The 19839-nt window shown below is 33.5% G+C and overlaps 1 protein-coding gene across 4 annotated transcripts in view; it reads right to left on the minus strand.

Annotated features, from left to right (window-relative positions):
- Kiaa2026 (KIAA2026 ortholog) overlaps window positions 1-19839 on the minus strand; it is an 87345-nt gene that overhangs the window by 10187 nt on the left and 57319 nt on the right. For 2 of the 4 annotated variants that reach the window (XM_031390068.1, XM_031390066.1), the window contains one exon: window positions 11579-11668. The exons of 1 other annotated variant lie outside the window; for it this stretch is intronic. In XM_031390068.1, coding sequence (XP_031245928.1) covers window positions 11579-11668 — 90 coding nt within the window. Of the gene's footprint in view, window positions 1-6374; window positions 6504-11578; window positions 11669-19839 lie in introns of all 4 variants that reach the window. One more of the 4 variants, XR_004123549.1, reaches the window with a different exon arrangement.

Below are 19839 nucleotides of genomic sequence, written 5' to 3' on the forward strand. Positions count from 1 at the left end.
AACTAAATGAACAAAACAATGTAAAGGCACAAATATTTAAATACATTCATTAAATAAATTTGGTTCATGTTGTAAAGTTTTAACTTCTAGGAGAGAGAGAAAAAGACTTCTTAACAAACTTTCTTTAGGAATGACAACTATTTTAGTAGTTTCTAGCATAGAAAAGTAACTACAGCAGTTAACTGTTGTTCATTTTATGTGTTGAGATATCTGTGAGTTGTGTGTGTGTGCATGTGCAGGAGGATGTAGAAACCAGAGGATAACATTAGGGTACAAGTCCTCTTGCTTCTACAGCCAAGTGTTCATATCCACTGAGTTACGTTCCTAAGTCCAGTCAACTAGTTTTTAAAGTCTACAACACTACACTAAAATTATTACTGATGTCCTTCTTATTTGCTAGTATTACATGAATTTTCTGTCTTCCCCTCCCTCTCTCCCTTCCCCCTCCATCTATGTACACTGTATCTTTGTATACTATATCTATATACATCCACATCTGCTTGAATCTGATATCCAAGACCTTAGAACTACGCGACTGCAACCAAGACTGGGTGTGGTAGTGCATGACTTTAATTCCTGCACTGGAGAGGAAGAAGCAGCTGGATCTCTATGACTTTGGGCTACATAGTAACATAGTGAGAGCCTGGCTCAAGAACAGAACAAAATAAAACAAGGAAATAAACAGCATTAAATAAACTCATATGACGTAGTTTATAAAAACTTTAAGTAAAGATATACCTCATCAACATATAAACAATCATCTGATCATTACAAAATACATTTAAGCATAGTACTTAACTGATACATCCATATATCATATAATTCACAAGTATAATTTCACAAAAGATACACAATTACATACTATAGATCACATTTAACACATCTAAAACCAGACATCATTCTATAAGCAACTGTTGAGTTAATCTGTCCATATATAGAAGAGTAAGGACACTATCTATAGCAAAGTTATATTTTAAAGTTATACATGAAGTTGCCATTTTTTTATTTATACACACATGCACATACACAAAACCTTCACTATTTACAATGACAATTCTGTAACTTTATAACATAGTCATTAATAGTACAGTTTGACCAGGAACTTTCAATACTTTGAAGCAAGAGAATGTGTTTACAAAAACACAGCTATATTTCATGATTTTTGAATCTTTTTTTCATTTTTTAAATTTTTAAATGGTTATTTTATTTATTTACATTTCAAATGTTGTTTCCCCTCCACAAATCCCCCATCCCATCCCATCCCATCCCCCTTGCCTCTAGGAGGGTGCTCCCCCACCCATCCCCCCACCCACTCCCTCCTCACTATCCTGGCATTTTCCTAAGCTGCAGCATCATTGAGCCTCCACAGGACCAGGGGCCTCCCCTCCCATTGATACCAGATAAGGTAATCAATCCTCTGTTACATATGCAGCTGGAGTCATGGGTTCCTCCATGCATAATCTTTGGTTGGTGGTTTAGTCCCTGGGAGCTCTGCGGGGTCCGGTTAGTTGATATTGTTCTTCCTATGGGGGTACAATCTCCTCCAGTTCCTTCAGTCCTTCTCCTAACTCTTCCACTGGGGTCCCTGGGCTCAGTCTGATGGTTGGCTGTGAGTATCCACATCTGGAGTACTATTCAGCTATTAAAAACAATGACTTCATGAAATTCATAGGCAAATGGATAGAACTAGAAAATATCCTGAGTGAGGTAACCCAGTCACAAAAGAACACACATGGTATGAACACACTGATAAGTGGGCATTATCCCAAAAGCTTGGAATATCCATGATACAACCCACAGACCATATGAAGCTGAAGAAGGAGGAAGACCAAAGTGTGGATGCCTCAGTCCTTTGTTAGAAGGGGGAACAAAATAATCATGGGAGATAGAGGGAGGGAGGGACTTGGGAGGGAGAGAGAAGGGGGAAGGAAAGGGGTCAGGGTCAGGTATAGGAGACAGGGGAGAAGTACAGAGGGTTAGGAAATTGAACAGAAATATGTAGCAGTGAGGGGTAGGGAACTGGGGGTAGCACTAGAAAGTCCAAGATGCCAGGGAAACAAGAGGTTCCTAGGACCCAATGGAAATGACATTTGGCAAAATAACCAACAAATGGGAGATAGAACCTGTAGAGACCATATTCAGTGGATAAGCATGACTCCAGTTGAAGGATGATGGGGCCACCTACCCATCTCAAAATTTTTAACCCAGAATTGTACCTATCTGAAGGAAAGGGAGGGACAAAGGGTAGAGCAGAGACTGAAGGAAAGGCCATCCAGAAACCACCCCACCTAGGGATCCATCCTACATGCAGACACCAAATCCAGAAAACTATTGCTGATGCCAAGAAGTGCTTGCTGACAGGAGTCTGGTATAGCTGTCTCCTGAGAGGTTGTGCCAGAGCCTGACTAAATCAGATGCAGATGGATGCTCACAACCAACTATTGGACTAAGGTTTTTTAATCTTAAAGGGAACCATTTATTAGAAGACTAAGAAAAGGTAGGATTATATATATGCTATAGACATACCAACTTTGAACCTTACACTAACACGTTTAAAAATGATTTATGTGCATGAGTGTCTGCCTGCATGTATATAAGTGCACCACATGTGTGTAATGCATGTGAAGGCAAAAGAGGGAGTAGGACCTTCTGGAATTGAGTTAGAAGTGCTTGTACCCCTCCTTGTGGGAGGTGGTAAATGAATACAGGTCTTCTATAAGAGCAACAAATATTAACTGAGTTCAGTTAATATGGGATTTCCTACAACACAGTGATTCTCAACCATCCTAATGCTGTGACCCTAAATACAGTTCCTCATGTTGTGGCGACCCCAACCATAAAATTATTTTTTTACTACTTCATAACTGTAATTTTGCTATTGTCATAAATCATAATATAAAGATTTGATATGCAGATAGTCTTATATGACTCCTGTGAAAGGATCACATGACCTACCTTCAAAGGGGTCATTATCTACAGTTTGAGAAACATTACTATAATTAAATAGTCCTCAGACTCAAGTAAGCGGTGAGTTATACCTTAAAATCAAACTTTTCTCAAAAGAATTGATGAAGTAATTTGAGGTGCTTATTCTAATCCATAAAAGAAAACTGTTAAACAGAATAAGAAATAGTATTCATCTAGGACAAGCATATTTCTCTTGGCCTTGAGACAGGATCTCACTACCTTAGCCCTCTGACTTACTATGTAGCTCATTCTAGTCTGGACCTTTTGAGCTTTCTGCTCAGCCTCCCAAGTGTTGTAACTACAGATACCAATCTTATATATACTCAGTAACTACTTGGAAAAATGAAATGGTGAGAGAACCGAATAAAAATTTTCTTAAACTTAAGGTATAAAGTTAAAGATGAAAGTAGAAAGAATATTCTCTCTGTGGTAGAGTTCATTATTAAAAGGATTAAAAATCTTAAGAGAACTAGTGGGGATCACAGGGAAAAGGCCACCTGCAGAGCTAGCCTGGCTTGGACAGCTGCTGTCTGGGTGAGCAGTGGTTTGAGGGTGGGAAATGGAGAGGACATCAGGCAGTGTTATGCAGATGAGGGACAGGAAGGGTAGACTATGTATCTAGAATCTTTATATCAAGACACTGCTGTAGTGCTGTCTGTGTTAAATTACTAAATTAATTTCTGTATTATAAGAGTTTAAAATGACTAAGAAGATTTTTACACTTAATTTTGATTAATTCTAAATTGATTAACATCTAGAAAATATACTACTGAACTAAAAGACTAGAAGGAAGGGAACTTAAATGTTTAATCAGAGAACAGATTTATAACTTTCACAAAACTGCCTTACCCATTAGCCTGTTTTGAAATACCTATGGTCTTCTATCATAGAAAATTAATAAAATGTGTAAAACTATAAAAACTGTAGTATCTCTAGTGAAAGGAAACTTATGCACTGCTGTGGGAATGTGAATCTATAGTCTTGAGGTGATTAAAAAAGCAGAATCATTGCATGCATTGGCATTTAGGGTAAATTTCCACTCAGCTACTTAGATGGGAGAGAACTCACACTTCATGTGTTATCCCATTAAAACATGATAGTTACAATCCAAATGCAATTAAAATAGTAACATTTTGCGGCCCATACCACTTGTGCTAGGGACTGAGTTCTGCGCCTTGGGCTTTACTCTACTACCAAGCTTCAGTCCTAACATGGTTGCTTTCTAAGGAGTGCTGCCTTCACTTTCACACTGTATAGTGGAACTATTGTAAAAAGCATAAACATTATTCATTTTTACAAGCAATTAGTAACAATCTACTTTACCTTTGGTCCAATATAAACAATGTACTTCAAATCAAACAGATAATTGTGTTTAAACTAAGTAAATAAGCAAAAGACAGAAATAGCTTTGATTTTTTTAAAAGATTTATTTATTTATTTTATGTATATGAATACACACTGTAGCTGTACAGATGGTTGTGAGCCTTCATCTTGTTGTTGGGAATTGATTTTTAGGACCTCTGCTTGCTCTGGTCAACCCCACTCGCTCCGGCACAAAGATTTATTTATTATTATAAATAAGTACACTGTAGCTGTCTTCAGGTGCCCCAGAAGAGGGCATCAGATCTCATTACGGGTGGTTGTGAGCCACCATGTGGTTGCTGGGATTTGAGTTCAGGACCTTTGGAAGAGCAGTCAGTATTCTTACCCACTGAGCCATCTCACCAGCCCTAGAAATAGCTATCTAACTGATTAATAACTTTATTGATGAGAAAAAACAATTCTGATATTTCTTTAAAGATGGATTTATTAAAAAGGGCATGCCTTTCTAGAAGAACACTGTCTAAAGTCACCTTGGAAAATTCTTGTAAAATGGAACTGACTTCAGACTAAAATTCTGCATCTCACAAATGTTAAAATTCACTTTCTTTTCAAGACATCATGCTGTTTCTCCTGGTCCCTGCAAGTCAATTCCTAAATAAGTATAAACAGATATTACTGTGCAGACAGTTTTGCAAAATCAAAAGTATAATAGTAATTAAAAAATAGAGACATATTTGAAAACTGAATTTAAAAGAAAGGTAACATCTACTACTGTGGAGGCACAAGCCTATATTCCTAGCACCTGAGTGGGAGGCAAGGGGATTGCTGCAAGTTTGAGGCCAGCCTGGGCTACAGAGTGTGTTTCAGAAGAAAAGAAAACCAGAGGACTCTCTTACCTTTAATTAATGTAAACTTTACTGATTTTTTTTTTTTAGAAAGACAAAGTCTTCATGTGTATTGATTACAGAACTAAAAATAAAACTGTTAAACAGAAGGATCAATAGAAGGGATTGGTATCTGGGCAACTACTCAGCTGCTACAGTGCTAGAGCATTGCTAAAGAATGTATTTAGTGTATTACTTAATATGTCACAGATATGATCTCATTAATAACTTTACAACAAGTAAGTGAACACAGGGAAATTTAAACCTTTTTTTTAATGATCAGAATCCTGATCATTTTCAGGGATTAAAAAGTTTAGCAATAAATTCAAATGCATTATATAAATTTAGAATTATGAATATTTATTAATTGTTACTTTAATAAAAAAGTAGTATCTTTTAAAAAAGATTTATTTATGTATATGAGTACACTGTAGCTGTCTGCAGCTACAGTGGTCTTCAGACACACCAGAAGAGGGCATCAGATCCCATCACAGATGGTTGTGAGTCATCAGGTGGTTGCTGGGAATTGAGCTCAGGACCTCTGGAAGAATAGCTAGTGCTTTTAACCTTTGAGCCATCTCTCTAGTCCAAGTAATTTTTTAAAAAAGATTTATTAATTTTATATGTATACATGTGCACTATGTGTGTACTTCATATGCAAGGAGGTCAGAAGATGGCACTGGGTCTCCTGGAATTAGTTATGGTGATATGGAACACCATGTCGATGCTGGAAATTTAATCTGGTCCCTCTGCAAGAATAACTGGCCTTAACCCCTGAGCCATCTTTCCAGACCAAGAGTAGTATTTTTTTTTAATGAATAGATTATAAACTTTAATATGAACAATGAATTTTGAGCATTCAACAGAAAACTACAGCTAACAGTCTAAATTTGCAGCTTACCTTTCACTGGCGTCTCCTCCAATGTCCACAGCATCTGCAGATTGCCAGCTCCCTTTGTATTACATTAAAACCCATGGAGTTTTAAAATGACCCTCTGGGGAACATTATAAAAAAGAAGCTGATCTAAGGTTACAAGGTAAGTCCTTTATTATATTATGCAGTTTTATAAGTTTTTTGAGTATAATACACCAATAACCTAAGGAATCATGAGGAAAGAAACAAACTTACAAAACTACACAATACTGTAAAATGAAAAACTGCATCTTAATGAATGTGAAATGAGCATGGGGGAAACTTACCTCATAACTAAAGAACAACTCCATCCTGCTGTAGAAGTCTGGGATGGGTTTGACAATGCCAGCTTAACACTGGCTAGGGTGCTGCAAAGAGGGAGCTGGCAATCTACTAATGCTGGGGACATTGGAAACCTAAGGGGGGGGGAAACAAATAAATTCTAGGTTTATTAACTATCTCATCATCATGGATATGTCTACACATTAATAAATTCAGATGCTTTGTACAGTAAAAACACTTATACAAACCATCTTTTTTAAAATAAAGATTTTCCTGTACTGTTGTATATAATCAAAACAGGTTATTAGGAATCACATAATAAGAAAATTAAATCATGTATTAATACAAAGGAATTTCTTTTTAAATTGAGAAATTAGTGTAAAAAGAAAATTTTATTATGTTGTGGGTGATGTTATGTTGTACATGATAAATACATAACATTTTATCCTTTGAAAAATTACATAGCAAAAAAATTGACAAGTAGAGTCAAAGTATGAATGCTATTTTCCAACATGCTACTTACAAATATTAGTACATAGAAAGAAACATGGATCACAAGACAAGGTACTTGCATCACAGGCTTCATTCTTACCACAGACAGAAATCCGATGATGGAACAGAAATGCCAATTTCTCATTTCAAGAAAAATGAGAATAACTTGATAGTGTCAGTAGATCCTTAATGATCAATGATGGCTCATTTAAAACCAAATGCAATTCAAAATTATTTTAGGTAGGTTTGGTGGTGGACTCCTTTAATCTCAGCACCGGGAGGAAGTGGAAGGAGGATCTCTGAGTTCAAGGCCAGCCTGGTCTACAGAGTGAGCTCCTGGACACCAGGGCTATATACCTTGACTTTAAAAACCAAACCAAACAAAAACAACAAAACCTATGTTAATAAACTAAAGTCTGAGTAATAGCAAATAAAAAACTAATACTACATCTAGTAAGAAACTGCCTCTACATTTCCACAGTTCTGCATATTTAGTTTAGGAGATAAAATAATACTGTGGTCTCACTGTTACACAATTCCTTTTGAAAAAGTGCTAGTTTTGATAATACAGTAAAATGACTGCACAGTACTATGGAAAAAGTTACAAAAGCATTTTAAGATTGCCAGGTGAAATTATCTCTAACACTCTCACTAGTTTTCACTTGAGATTAAGTCTCATGCTGAATGTATATATCACCATTGCTATTATTTGTAAATTAGCATTAAAAATCAGTACAAAAGTACACAATTACTACTGTGATAATGCCATGGCTTTATACAAAGAGAAAACCTGGGTGGTAGATCATAGTCTTAGTGAAGCAGCTTATTCTTCACTATAGAAAAAAAATATACTTTAAAAAATATTTTCTTATATTCAATCTATACAGGAATTTTTGTTAAAAGGCAGATGCCGCTGAACAAACTATGATAAAACATAAATTGAGCAAATAATGAAAAAACAGGTTCACATAAAACTTTTTTTAAAAAGAGTGATAAAAATCTTACATTTTTAACTACCTAGAAGGCAATATGTCTAACAAATTTCAAACACAGCAAGACTGAGTAAATGTATTAAAACATTCATGCTCTAACTTCTAGGAAGACTAAAACATTTCCTAGACTAGAAAGAATGTTTTCCAAATAATTCAGCAGAACAGAAATTTATCTCAACTAAAGCCATAAGAATGCAAGCAGCAAAAAATAGGATTCCTGAGCCAGGCAGTAGTGGTGAACGCCTTTAATCCCAGCACTTGGAGGGCAGAGGCAGGCAGATTTCTGAGCTTGAGGCCAGCCTGGTCTACAGAGTGAGTTCCAAGACAGCCAGGACTACACAGAGAAACCCTGTCTCAAAAAACCAAACCAAAACAAACCAAACCAAAACACAAACAAAAGATTCCTTTTTGAGAATACTAAAAACTCTTGTAGCCTAAATTATGATTGAGAAAAATTAAAAGGTCTTGCCAGACTATGTTTTTCTCTGTCTCAACCAGAGGCCTTACTTTAGACAAAGCTGAGGTAGATGATTAAGTACAGAGTGGCAGAATCCAAAGGAAACAATCTGGACTTTAAGAAAGTATAACCTATTGTAATAAACAGTTTGCTGGCAAAACCTGAGATATTTTAAAAAGGCTCTTAAATTTAACTCTAAAGTGCTCTACAATATAAAGTCTGTTAATTAGAAAACAACCTTTTAAATGAAATGTTGGCTGGATAAGAACATGGAATTTTTTTTCTATCCCCAGGGCAAGGTCACATGTATTTCAGGCCAGCTTCAAGCCCACTATGTAGTTAAGGTTAACCTGGAACTTCTGGTCTTCCTTTTCCTCTATTGCTAGGGTTACAGGGATGTACAGCATACCTGGTTTTCCTGGTTTGTAGGAAAAAGTATTTGGAAAGACTACAGAGAGAAGAAACTCTCTGATACAGTTAGGTGTTTATTAATGAATTAAATCAATATCTATGTGCAATTTCTAATTTCAGTAAAAGTTATGGGTAACTAAACATTTACATCTTTATTGTTATAAAAAATGAAAATCAGTATTAAATGAAAGAAATGTTTTGATTCTAAATACTATTTTAGTCTTGACAATAATCCTCTTAGGGGATAAATATTGACCTTCATTCACCTTGCCACAAGATGAGAGATATGTCAAAGCAGCTATCGCTATCATCTAGACCATACATCTTATTTTAAAAAAAAAAAAGCCTCCCTACAATGGTCTTCACTGTAAATCCAATTTAAGTATCAACTAGTGCAAATATATGACCACAATAAGAAGTGATAACTAACAGATAGCCTGACAATGAGGAAAAAATAGGCGCACCAAAAGCAAACATACCAAAATAATCTTTCAAAATATATGGATGAATATTAATTAGAACAAGTAATAGCAACAGATTTTTATAATAATAAAATAACTGATATTCATAACAGTGATCACTGAGTTGGTCAGAGAGGTTTAAATTATGCTCAGTAGGAGGCACAAAACATCATTAAATTATTAAAATAAGGATTTTTGATAACATTTATGTTTACTAAAAAAATCTGTTAAGTAGAGCATCTTACTCTTAAATGATAGCAAACAAATACAAAGTTAATTTCTGTAATTTACACAGATCACCTTCAACATCAGGTTTGTAAAGGAAAAAGGTATGTGTGGGAGAGATAATTCTAAAATCAAAACTGGTCACTTTCTCTGGCTAAGACAATTGTTTTTGTAAACTATCCTTTAGATAGTTTCAGCCAAAGGCAAACAGTTTACATTCTGTTGATACTTTAGTAAAATTACCCCTGGTAAAGTACAGTTCCAAAAACTCAATTTCGTCAAGAATGGAAACATGAAAAACAACTTGTAAATAACAAAGGACATGGACAAGTTTGGAGACACAAAATATAATCCATCAAACTCTCTACATAACCTCAAACTTCCTAATAACCCTACTCTCAAAAACTACAGTGTCAGGAGCCTTTAGTTCATTTCTTTAATTTGTCTTCTACTTCGTCCTATGAAGGAAGGCAATATGCTTAGACTGTAGTTCCATTTCACTAAGGATGGGTTTGCAGAAAATCTTGAGGGTCTGCAAAAATTTTTCTCCTGTAGTATGTGCTGTCTATGTTTAAATCAACTATGCTTAAAATTATGCAGTAGAAACAAAATTTGTATCATATTAAGTAATGTTTAAGTGTAGTATATAAAGGTTGAGCAATTTACAGAAGTCTACTCAGTTATGAAACATGAAAACAATAGCTTCTGAGGCAATAACCTAAAACAACAGCTCCTGTAAAACTATAATTTATGCTGATTTAAAAAATGATAATCCTTTCCCACTAAAGAATCAGCCTTTTAAGAACATTAAATATTAAAATAAGATTAAAAAACATTTTTGGCTGAAAATATTATCACATAATTTTTTTGGTATAAACGTATTACTGTAGTACATTTTAATAAAACAGCCTTCCACAGATACATAAAGTATATATGAAAACAAAGGTTTCTACTCTTTTTAAATGGAGGTTTTTCTGAAATGTTTTCCCCACTTTCTGATGATATACTAACCATACGGTTTTTCTTGTTAACTGGTGACTAGACTGTTTTTGTTTTGAGACAGTCTTACTAGGTAGTGTTGACTGGCCTGGTTCTCACTATGCAGACCAGACTGGCTTTGAACTCAGACATTCTTTTAGCACTGCCTCCCCTGAGCACTGCTATTAAAAGCATGTCCTACCACATTTGGCTGATGACTAATATGAACATTGCTTCACCTCTAGGACCACATTGATCCTCTCAGATGTATCATGATAGACTTCTGAAACACTTATGGTCTTTTTACTCTTTGCATTAAGACAGGACTGAAGTTTTCTGATACTTCAGCCTGATCTATTCAAAGTACTTCCACTATATCATTCCTAATAGCATGTAAAAGGGCTACTATTAGCCTGCTGAGTCACTTATCGTATTTTATAATATCGGTATCAATAAGTTTTAAGCAAAAAGCAAGTAGTTTCATGAGAGAACAGTTTATTTTAACGATTGATTTTTCTTAAATATTTGATACCTTCTCCCTTTACTTACTGGTATATAATTGTGTTTCTGATATGACATAATCTGACTATAAATGCTAGTTAAGTAGATATTATCTATTTATAATGAACAACGCGGAGAACTTTACAAAGTGAGCATATATATAAAACATGCTCATATATGTAACACAGCCTCTTTGGAATAATGTAAAATTCAGGAAATTAATTGATCAATTATTGTTAAGACATAGAAAAATCTTAAAAGCCTTTAATCTGGTAATGGTTCATTTAAGAGTCATCTTGGTAGGAAAAAAAAGGGGCCTGATTATATCTGGTTAATATTAGATATGATTAAATTTGTTGCTATGTAATAGGCTTCCATTAAAGATACGTAATCAAAGAGTACGCAGTATCTTAAAAGCTACCAGTTAAAAACAATCAGAATATGGATAATATCTAAGACTATACCTGTTATAAACCAGGCAAAGAAAATTAATCTTCTTGCCCCAATACCATCTTTTTGTATTAAAAATGAAAATTAGACCACACGGGAGAAATGAAAGAAACAATGCTTCTATTCTTAATTGTAAATTTTCATGTAATTAGGAAAACAAGATTTTTAAAAACTTTGGAAAAAAAGCAGGAATAAATTTTAATGCTGACAATAAGAGATAGAACTTTTGGATGAACACCTACCGATTTTTTTCTACTGTTTTCCAGATCTTTGAGTTCATTCTCGATTTTTGTGATTAATTCCCTGAGTTCATCAAGATTAGTGCAAATAAGCTAAAACAAAACACAAAAACACAGCTTGATAACACATAATATAAAACACCCAAAATGTGGTAACAGAAATTATTTAACATATACTGAAATTAAAACTATTTCTCCACAATAATAAAAGCAAGGAAAGCTCTACAGTTAATATCTGAGAGGTTTACTTGTTATATGAACTTCAGGCTTCATATAGAATAAACTAAAGTTTCACATTGGTAGTCTCATCCTACACCCCCACCTCTATGTTTGTGTTATGATCCTGTTACTTTCTTAGTATTATTAACTTTCAGCTCAGAATGACAAAGATCTGGAAACTCATTAGATTTTATAGATTAGTGAATCAGGTAGTCTTTGAGCAGGTGAAATACAAGCCTGCAATGGCCATTATCCCTTTGCCTTAAGGCTTACTATCTATACACTTGAACGAGCTAAGTTACTATTGCTAGTAGCTGTACTAAAGGACTAAAACTATGTGCAATATATTCAAAGATAGGAACACAATTAAGTACATATTTTTGCCATGCCTTTAATAATTTTTACTGTTGCTTTTTTTTTTTTTTTTTTTTTGAGAAATGGTGTTACAGCCCTGTAGAGCCCTGGCTTGTCTCAAACTTTTGATGTTCTTGTTCAGCCATCAAGTGCTAGATTTCAGACCCTGTGTCACCCAGCCCAACTGAGCTTAACAAATTTTAATAAAGACATTTTTACAAGCAGTATCTATTTCCTTCTATAATTGTGTGGCTCATCTTATTTACTTTGGTTAACACTGGCAAATGACCAAAATGATGAATCCTTACTTATTAACTGACCTAGCTTGGCTTAACTAAAGTTTTATAAACTGAAGATTAAGAAATACTAACAAAAATATTAGTTACTCCATATGGTTCTTATAAAATTATATTGTGTGTTTGTCCAGTGAGTTTAATACATTCAACCATTTCCTAAAATAATTTAAGCAATTTAAGATCATTTATTTTTTAAAAAGTAATAAAAAATTTAAAAGTAAAACTATATCTATGGAGACAAAAATTTCAAATCCAAGAAAATCTTGTGGTGTTTATACTGTATAATTTAAAATATTCTATATATTTATAAATTATCACTAGCCTTTATCAATGTACTTATTACATTCATTAATGTAAAGTTACTGTTTTCTTAAAAAGTACACATTCTTTCATTAGAAAATCAGACAAAAGTAACAAGCAAAGTGGGTCACAACAAGATAACTGCGAGTTGTTATTAAGTAATTAAAAATAGAAGACAGAAAGTGCTTTAAATTAGACTAAAACTTTAAGAAAATTTGATATATATTTGTCTGTAAAAATGGTAAAATGGTTCAACCTAAGAGATTAAGAAAAAATTATCACATATATTTACTATAATTAGTATTAAAAATTACTCATTAGAACTATCTGAAAAACTTCAAATTTATTGATAAAGCAGGGCAAATAAATAGTTAAATAATCCAAATTAAATAATTTTAGGACTGGGGATGTGCTCAGTGGTGGAATACTTGCAAAACACAAAAACAAAAGCAACTATATGAATTACAAAGTATTATAGTAGGAGAGTATAACTGGTAATTATTAGAAATCACATAGTCTTAATTTGCTAAATCTGGTTATGGTCAAACAGTAGACTGGTCAACCAGGTAAGAACATGTACAACTGGATAACGTTTTCTGCTCCTAGTGCATCCATGAAGCCACAGAGCAGTGCTGCCCTCCAGGGGATCTCACGAGCATTCACTGGAGACTTAAAACTTCTTTGCACTCCAGTCTGTATTTGTCCTTTTTCACTGAACTTGGTGTATTGGTTAATATCATAGCATAGATTTTTTTCACTTACCTATGGCAAGACCCAAAGTAATTTTCCTTATATCCTAGGTATCTCACTTAAAATGATTAAGAGCATGTTTTATGTGTAGTTTGTTGAAATTTGCAGGAACAATGAAGGCATATCCCAACAAACTAAACACGTCCTAAAAGTTTGAAAGATTTTTCAATTGTCAGTTACTCATGACATCAACTACTAATTATATTTCATCTACTGTAAAACAGCTGCGGCCAAAGCATGAAAAGTTATATGAAGTAACACCTTTAAGTGGCTTACCTAGTGTGCATATGAACGCAGGGGACCTTGATAGTTTTGGATTATGTTTCACATGTGACAAGTTTATAGTTAGTTAGTAGATTGCACTTTTGAGTAGTCATGTACTTAATGACTGAATTATAAACCAGCACAGCTACTGAGAAACTGAAATATTCTGGTGCTCTGTAGCTAATGAAAATAAAAATTCACAATTAATTTCAAAATTTAGGGGGTGGGATATTTTTAGGATAATGTTCTTAAAGTAAATTACCTTATCTAAGTCCTAAGTGTAATTTTTTAAAAATTTGAGGATCAGAATATTTTTAGTGATGTTTATCTTGAAAGTAAATTAAAATAACTCAATATATATATAATAATTTACAATCGTTGCTGTGGAGATAGGATCTCACTACACAGTGCAAGATGCCCTCAAAATTATGTAGCCAAGGCTAGTCTCAGCCTTCCAAGTGCTGCGGTTATGGATATGTGCTACCACAACCAGGACTGCCTTATACCCTTAATATGCAAACATATTCTTCATATTTTTATATATCCAATGCATGCCTATCATACAATACACAAAATCATGCACAGTTTTACAAAATTCTGGAGTAGAAACAATTTGATTTATGCCAATTGTATGTCACACATAACTCAATTCCTTCTTTTTTAAGAATGAAAAAAGTTCAATTTCAAATGGTAATTCTATTAAAACTAGAATCAACACAGTAAAACTTCATTTTAGTAGGGAGAACAAATTATTTAGTAAGAACAAAGAAAAGCATCTCATTAAATCCTTTTCTTGTTAGTATTAATTTTGAAAGTGTTTCTGAGACACATGGCCTCCTGCGTGAAAAAAGAAAGATGCTGAGCTGCTGAGATTCCCAGCAGGTCAGACACACCCCTGGAGCCTTTCCTTCATACCCCAGAGGTTACTTACTACTGCTCTTCCTTCCCAGGGAGAATCTAAGAGTGACACAGTCACTTTAAAGTAAACCTTTTACTTGACTGAATTAAGGCTGAGTCGCAATCAACCAATTTACAAGGAACTGAAATGATGTAACATGGTTTGAAGCTTAGAGTAGGCTAGACAGGTGTATCTTCAATTGACACATAAGAACTCAAAGCAGCATGTGAAGTGACTGAGATGATGCACTGGTAGAAGAGACTACACAATTCTAAACTCTTCTACTAGATCATATACTGAGGGCTCTTTCTAAATAAAAATAAAAAAAATTAAAAACTAGCAACAATTCAACACATAGTTTTAGGATAAAATTCATAATGTATTCTTTTCATTGACAGTATTAAAAGGCTGTCTCTTCAACTAAAAAATTATACCTGAATCTATGTATTAGGAAAAGGAAAGTACTATGTAAGTAAAAGGATTGCATGACCATATCTCAGAATTACATAATAAAGATTTCCTTAACACTTCAATCACTAAAATCATGCCATTTTGGTAGAACCACACTAGGTTTGAAAGATACTTCCAAATAAGGCAAAATAAAAACATAAGTTATATTTAAAAAGCAAAGGGGAAATCATGGAGAAAAGTAAAAATAATTATTCTAAACAAAATGGGTCATTCTCACTACCATTCTAATAAAAGGTCCTATAATTATAAAATCTGTAACTATAGAATACAACTAAGAAATCTACATAGTATTCAAACAAAATTATATTAATAGTTGTTAAGACTATGCTAACAGGAAATTACATATTTCTTATGTTCACTATGCCACAACAGCAAGGACAATAATAACAACAAATATTCACTTGACATGAAGAAAATACTTCTAAAAAACAAGTTAACAAAATATTTAACAACACTATGTAACTAAACATGTTTTCTAATGCCTTATATTAATAAAATTGAAAGGTTTTAAAGAAGTTAAAAATTTTTGATCTATAAATTAAAAATAACCTAAGTTGAAAATATGTAATTTAAGTAGCAATTAAAATATGACCTAATCTATAGATCTTTGTAACATAGGAAAGTTAAAACTGATTTCAATTTTAGTCTCAATTTTTTATATGAAGATAATACTTAATCTATAGAATGAATCACATGTATAGATCAAATGCCAAGTACACACTTATTAAAAAAATATTTTAGCCGGGCGGTGGTGGCGCACGCCTTTAATCCCAGCACTTGGGAGGCAGAGGCAGGCGGATTTCTGAGTTCGAGGCCAGCCTGGTCTCCAGAGTGAGTTCCAGGACAGCCAGGGCTATACAGAGAAACCCTGTCTCGAAAAAAAAAAACCAAAAAAAAAAAAAAAAAAAAAAAAAATTTTGTGTGTATTTGTCTGTGGTGGGATTACCAATGAAAAGAAAAAACATGGTAAGGCCACTTAATTATACATCTGTTTAAGTGGCTAGCAAGTGTGCGAGTGCCTATGGAGGCCAGAAGGTCGCACAGATGCAGGGATCTGGGGTTACGGCCACTTGTGAGCCAATAACATGGGCTGGGCACTGCCAACAGAACTTGTGTCTTCTGGAAGAACAGCAAGTGCTCTTAACTGCTGAGCCATTTCTTCAGTCCCTACTTACTAAATTTTAAGAAATTATTTTGACTATTTTTAATTGTGTGTAGGTGTGTGTCTGTGCATGTTGAATCTAAGTGCCTTCAGAGGTCACAGGCACTGGCACTAGACCCTCTGGAGCTAAAGCTACAGGCAGGCAGTTGTGAGCAGCCTGACAGAAACTCAACTCAGATCCTCTGAAAGAGCACACTCTTAAGCAATGAACCATTTTTCCAACTCCTCTTTAATTATTTTTAAAAATGTAGAATTTACTGGGACTTGGCACATCAAGTTAAAAAATACTTTCTAACTTAATTTAGCACAAAAGGAGAATTTATACACTATTACACTTCCTAAATACTAAACAATAACAACAAAAAGGCTCTTGGGGAGCAATCAACTTTATTAGGAAAATGACATTTAGTTTTGAGTGTGAGTCTTTATATTACAAAATAAAAAAACTGTAACTGTTAAATTTGATACAAAACTTAATCAATATTCTAACCATCTAAATTAAAAATATGCTCTATTTTTGCAGTTACTGCTGATAAAAAATAAAGCCCACAATTTTGCTGATAGGCCACTGTATACTAATCAAAATATTAGAGTAAGGAAGTCTAAGTTTTCACTCTGTGGGTCACGTGTATTATTATTGGGTTTTTCACTTTAGTTTCCATCATGTGCTATTTTAATAAGACTAGATTCAAGCCTCACTTTAATGTCCTAAGTAGCTGGAAAAGTGCTAAAGTCAGCAATAGATTAATAGATTTAAGGAAAATCCTAATTAATCTTCCTACTTAAAATGCAGTATTTTTCAACAGAAGTCCCTGCCTATTTGGAAAATAAAATGTAAGAACAGCTAGAATAGTAAGCTCTAGCAATGTAATAGCTACTATCATTCCTCTGTGCAGATGAAGAACTGGACTTAGAGAAGGTTAAATAACTTAGCTAAGGTGACAGAATAGTCAGGTGGTAGGCTTGGCATTCAAACTCAAATAGCCTAGTTCCAGAGTCCACATGGTTTAACTAGAGCATTACTGATACCCACTACTCACTTAAGGTCTTTAGAGGATAAAACTTACAATTTTTCACTTTTAATAAAGGCATCAGATTATTTATATTATTAACACTTATAAACTTTAACAAGGAAGGGCATAGCTCTTAGGAAAAAGTAACACAGACACAGTTAGTTTCTTTACAATCCACATACAAAATGAACCCAAAGCCATTTCTTCAATGTCTCTGGTGCATATTCTAAATACGAATGTGAAGACATTTTCTGACTCTGAGATTTATAGTGTTCACATAAACATAAATTCTTATGAAGCAACTAAAGGAGGCAAATTTCTAGTGTTTAACAAGTCAACACAAACACTGCCAAGATGTTAAGGTCAAAACAGGCTTCACTTTTTTAGATCATTAAGACTTAAAAAATTTAATCCTTTAAACTGTTTCTTTCTAAGCATATTTTCTATCAGTCAAAGATCAGCCTTGTGGTAAATAGGTCAGATTTTTTAAAAGCAATTGAATATTTATGCACCAAAAATTTCTTTATTTTTAGCCAGAAGAATGGGTATTTTAGTTTAGAATGGCTACTTATGTCTACAAAGTATTTTTATGTTCGTTACTAACAGATGAGATGCTAAATATATTACCAGGACTTTTGGGAAGAAAAAAAATTCACTTCTTTATTAGATAATAACTAGTATTTTATATATATGAGTATTTGCCTGCATGTATGTATATATATCACATATGTGCCTACCACCATTGAAGGCTAGAAGGTGTTGGATCCCTAGGAACTGGAGTTAAAGATGGATGTGAGCCACCAAGTAGATACTGGGAACCAAACTTAAGTACAGCAAAAGCTCTTCATAGCTGAGCCATTTCTCCAGCCTCTTTATCTCTATTTTCGAAGGCAGTTTCAAGTTCTCATAACACAGTATTCACACTGTAAACTAGAAGAACTACCTTAGCCCAATACAGACTCACAGACAAGACAGGTGCACGCGCGTGCACACACACACACACACACATACACACACACACACACACACAAACACACACCCCACAGTGCTCCTCTACCCCTCATACCTTAAGAACCAGGAAAGGGATGACTTTATGTATTTTGAAGAGGAGCTCAATTTAACAAAACATGTACTTTTGACCTTAAATTTCTGAGCATTAAGCAAATGGTCAATAACTGACTAGAAGTATCACTTACAACAATGTTTTCTGAAATGTTTCTATGAGCCAGAGTCAAAAACACAATTTACCATGCATGTCAACACACAGAGGCAACTAAAACCAAAGTTTCATAAACTAATACATATTGATAGTATTATACATGACATACTGATTATATTTGATATTATGACAAATTCTTTTTTAATTTTGATAACTTAAAAAAAGAAATGTAACCCATTGAATTGATTCATATGTCACTAATAAGTAATACAAAGCATTACTTATACAGTTTGTGTCATTACACATACAAAAATATCAAAAATGGATGGACCACTCTGTCTTAAGTTCTATACAGTTCTACATTTTAAAAGTGGGAGAAAATGAGTGGGAGAAATAACAAAGGCTAGCATGCTGACCAGTGGAAGCATAAAGATATAATAGTTTACCATTAACATGTTATGAGAAATGAATGGCACAATGGCCCCCAGCCAAATTAATATATAATCCAGTAAATTGTATTTTACTGGCTATCCTGTATAAAGGTTATGTATAAATATGTAAAGAATGTATGTCACCCTAATGACATTAAAGTATTCTACTATAAAATATATATTTTCTTTTAACTATTTAAGAATATCTGATTTTTATCAATTTCAACTTCTCCTAAATAAGATTTTTACTGAAAATAGAAGTATAATACTGTTATACAGTATTTTTCTTGCCCTCTATAATTTTTACAACTACCTTAAGACCTACAAATTCAATTATATCAATTTATTTTATAAGCTTATAAAACTTTTAGAAATGGCCTGGCTATAATACTACAAAAAAAATTTTAAACTATCATTTGTTGAAAAAAATACTTATTGTATAAATAGAAGATAAAAGCATAATTATGATGAGATTGCTTATTTTCAGTATTAGTGTTTCACATATGGCAGCAAAAAATTTCTTTTTTCAGAAATGTTTAAAGACTATAATATTTAGCCTTTACAGAATATAGTTTACTTACAGTTAAAAGTTAAAATACCTATTTTTCAAGTTAGTCCACCATTTCTATACTGGTTAAACTACATAAGAATGGATTATCAGAGTAGCATCACTATGTACAAAACATGACTTTTTTCTTAGAAGACTCATTTACATGTACTTAGGAATACATGCAAACAGGCATAAAGAAGAGAGATCTATGTATATACATTTGATTAAACTTTATCTACAAAAGTTAGTATAGATTGGAAACTAAGAATACCAAGGTTTATGAGAGATAAAGAGGTTTAAAAAAAAACATTTTGCCTACATTTGTACTTTAAAGAAAAACATATCATTAGAAAAAGCCATTAAAAGTATACACCTTGTAGTTTCTGGAAATTTAGCC

This window comes from Mastomys coucha, unplaced genomic scaffold (genome assembly GCF_008632895.1).
Source record: "Mastomys coucha isolate ucsf_1 unplaced genomic scaffold, UCSF_Mcou_1 pScaffold21, whole genome shotgun sequence".
In the NCBI taxonomy this organism is placed as follows: Eukaryota; Metazoa; Chordata; class Mammalia; order Rodentia; family Muridae; genus Mastomys; species Mastomys coucha.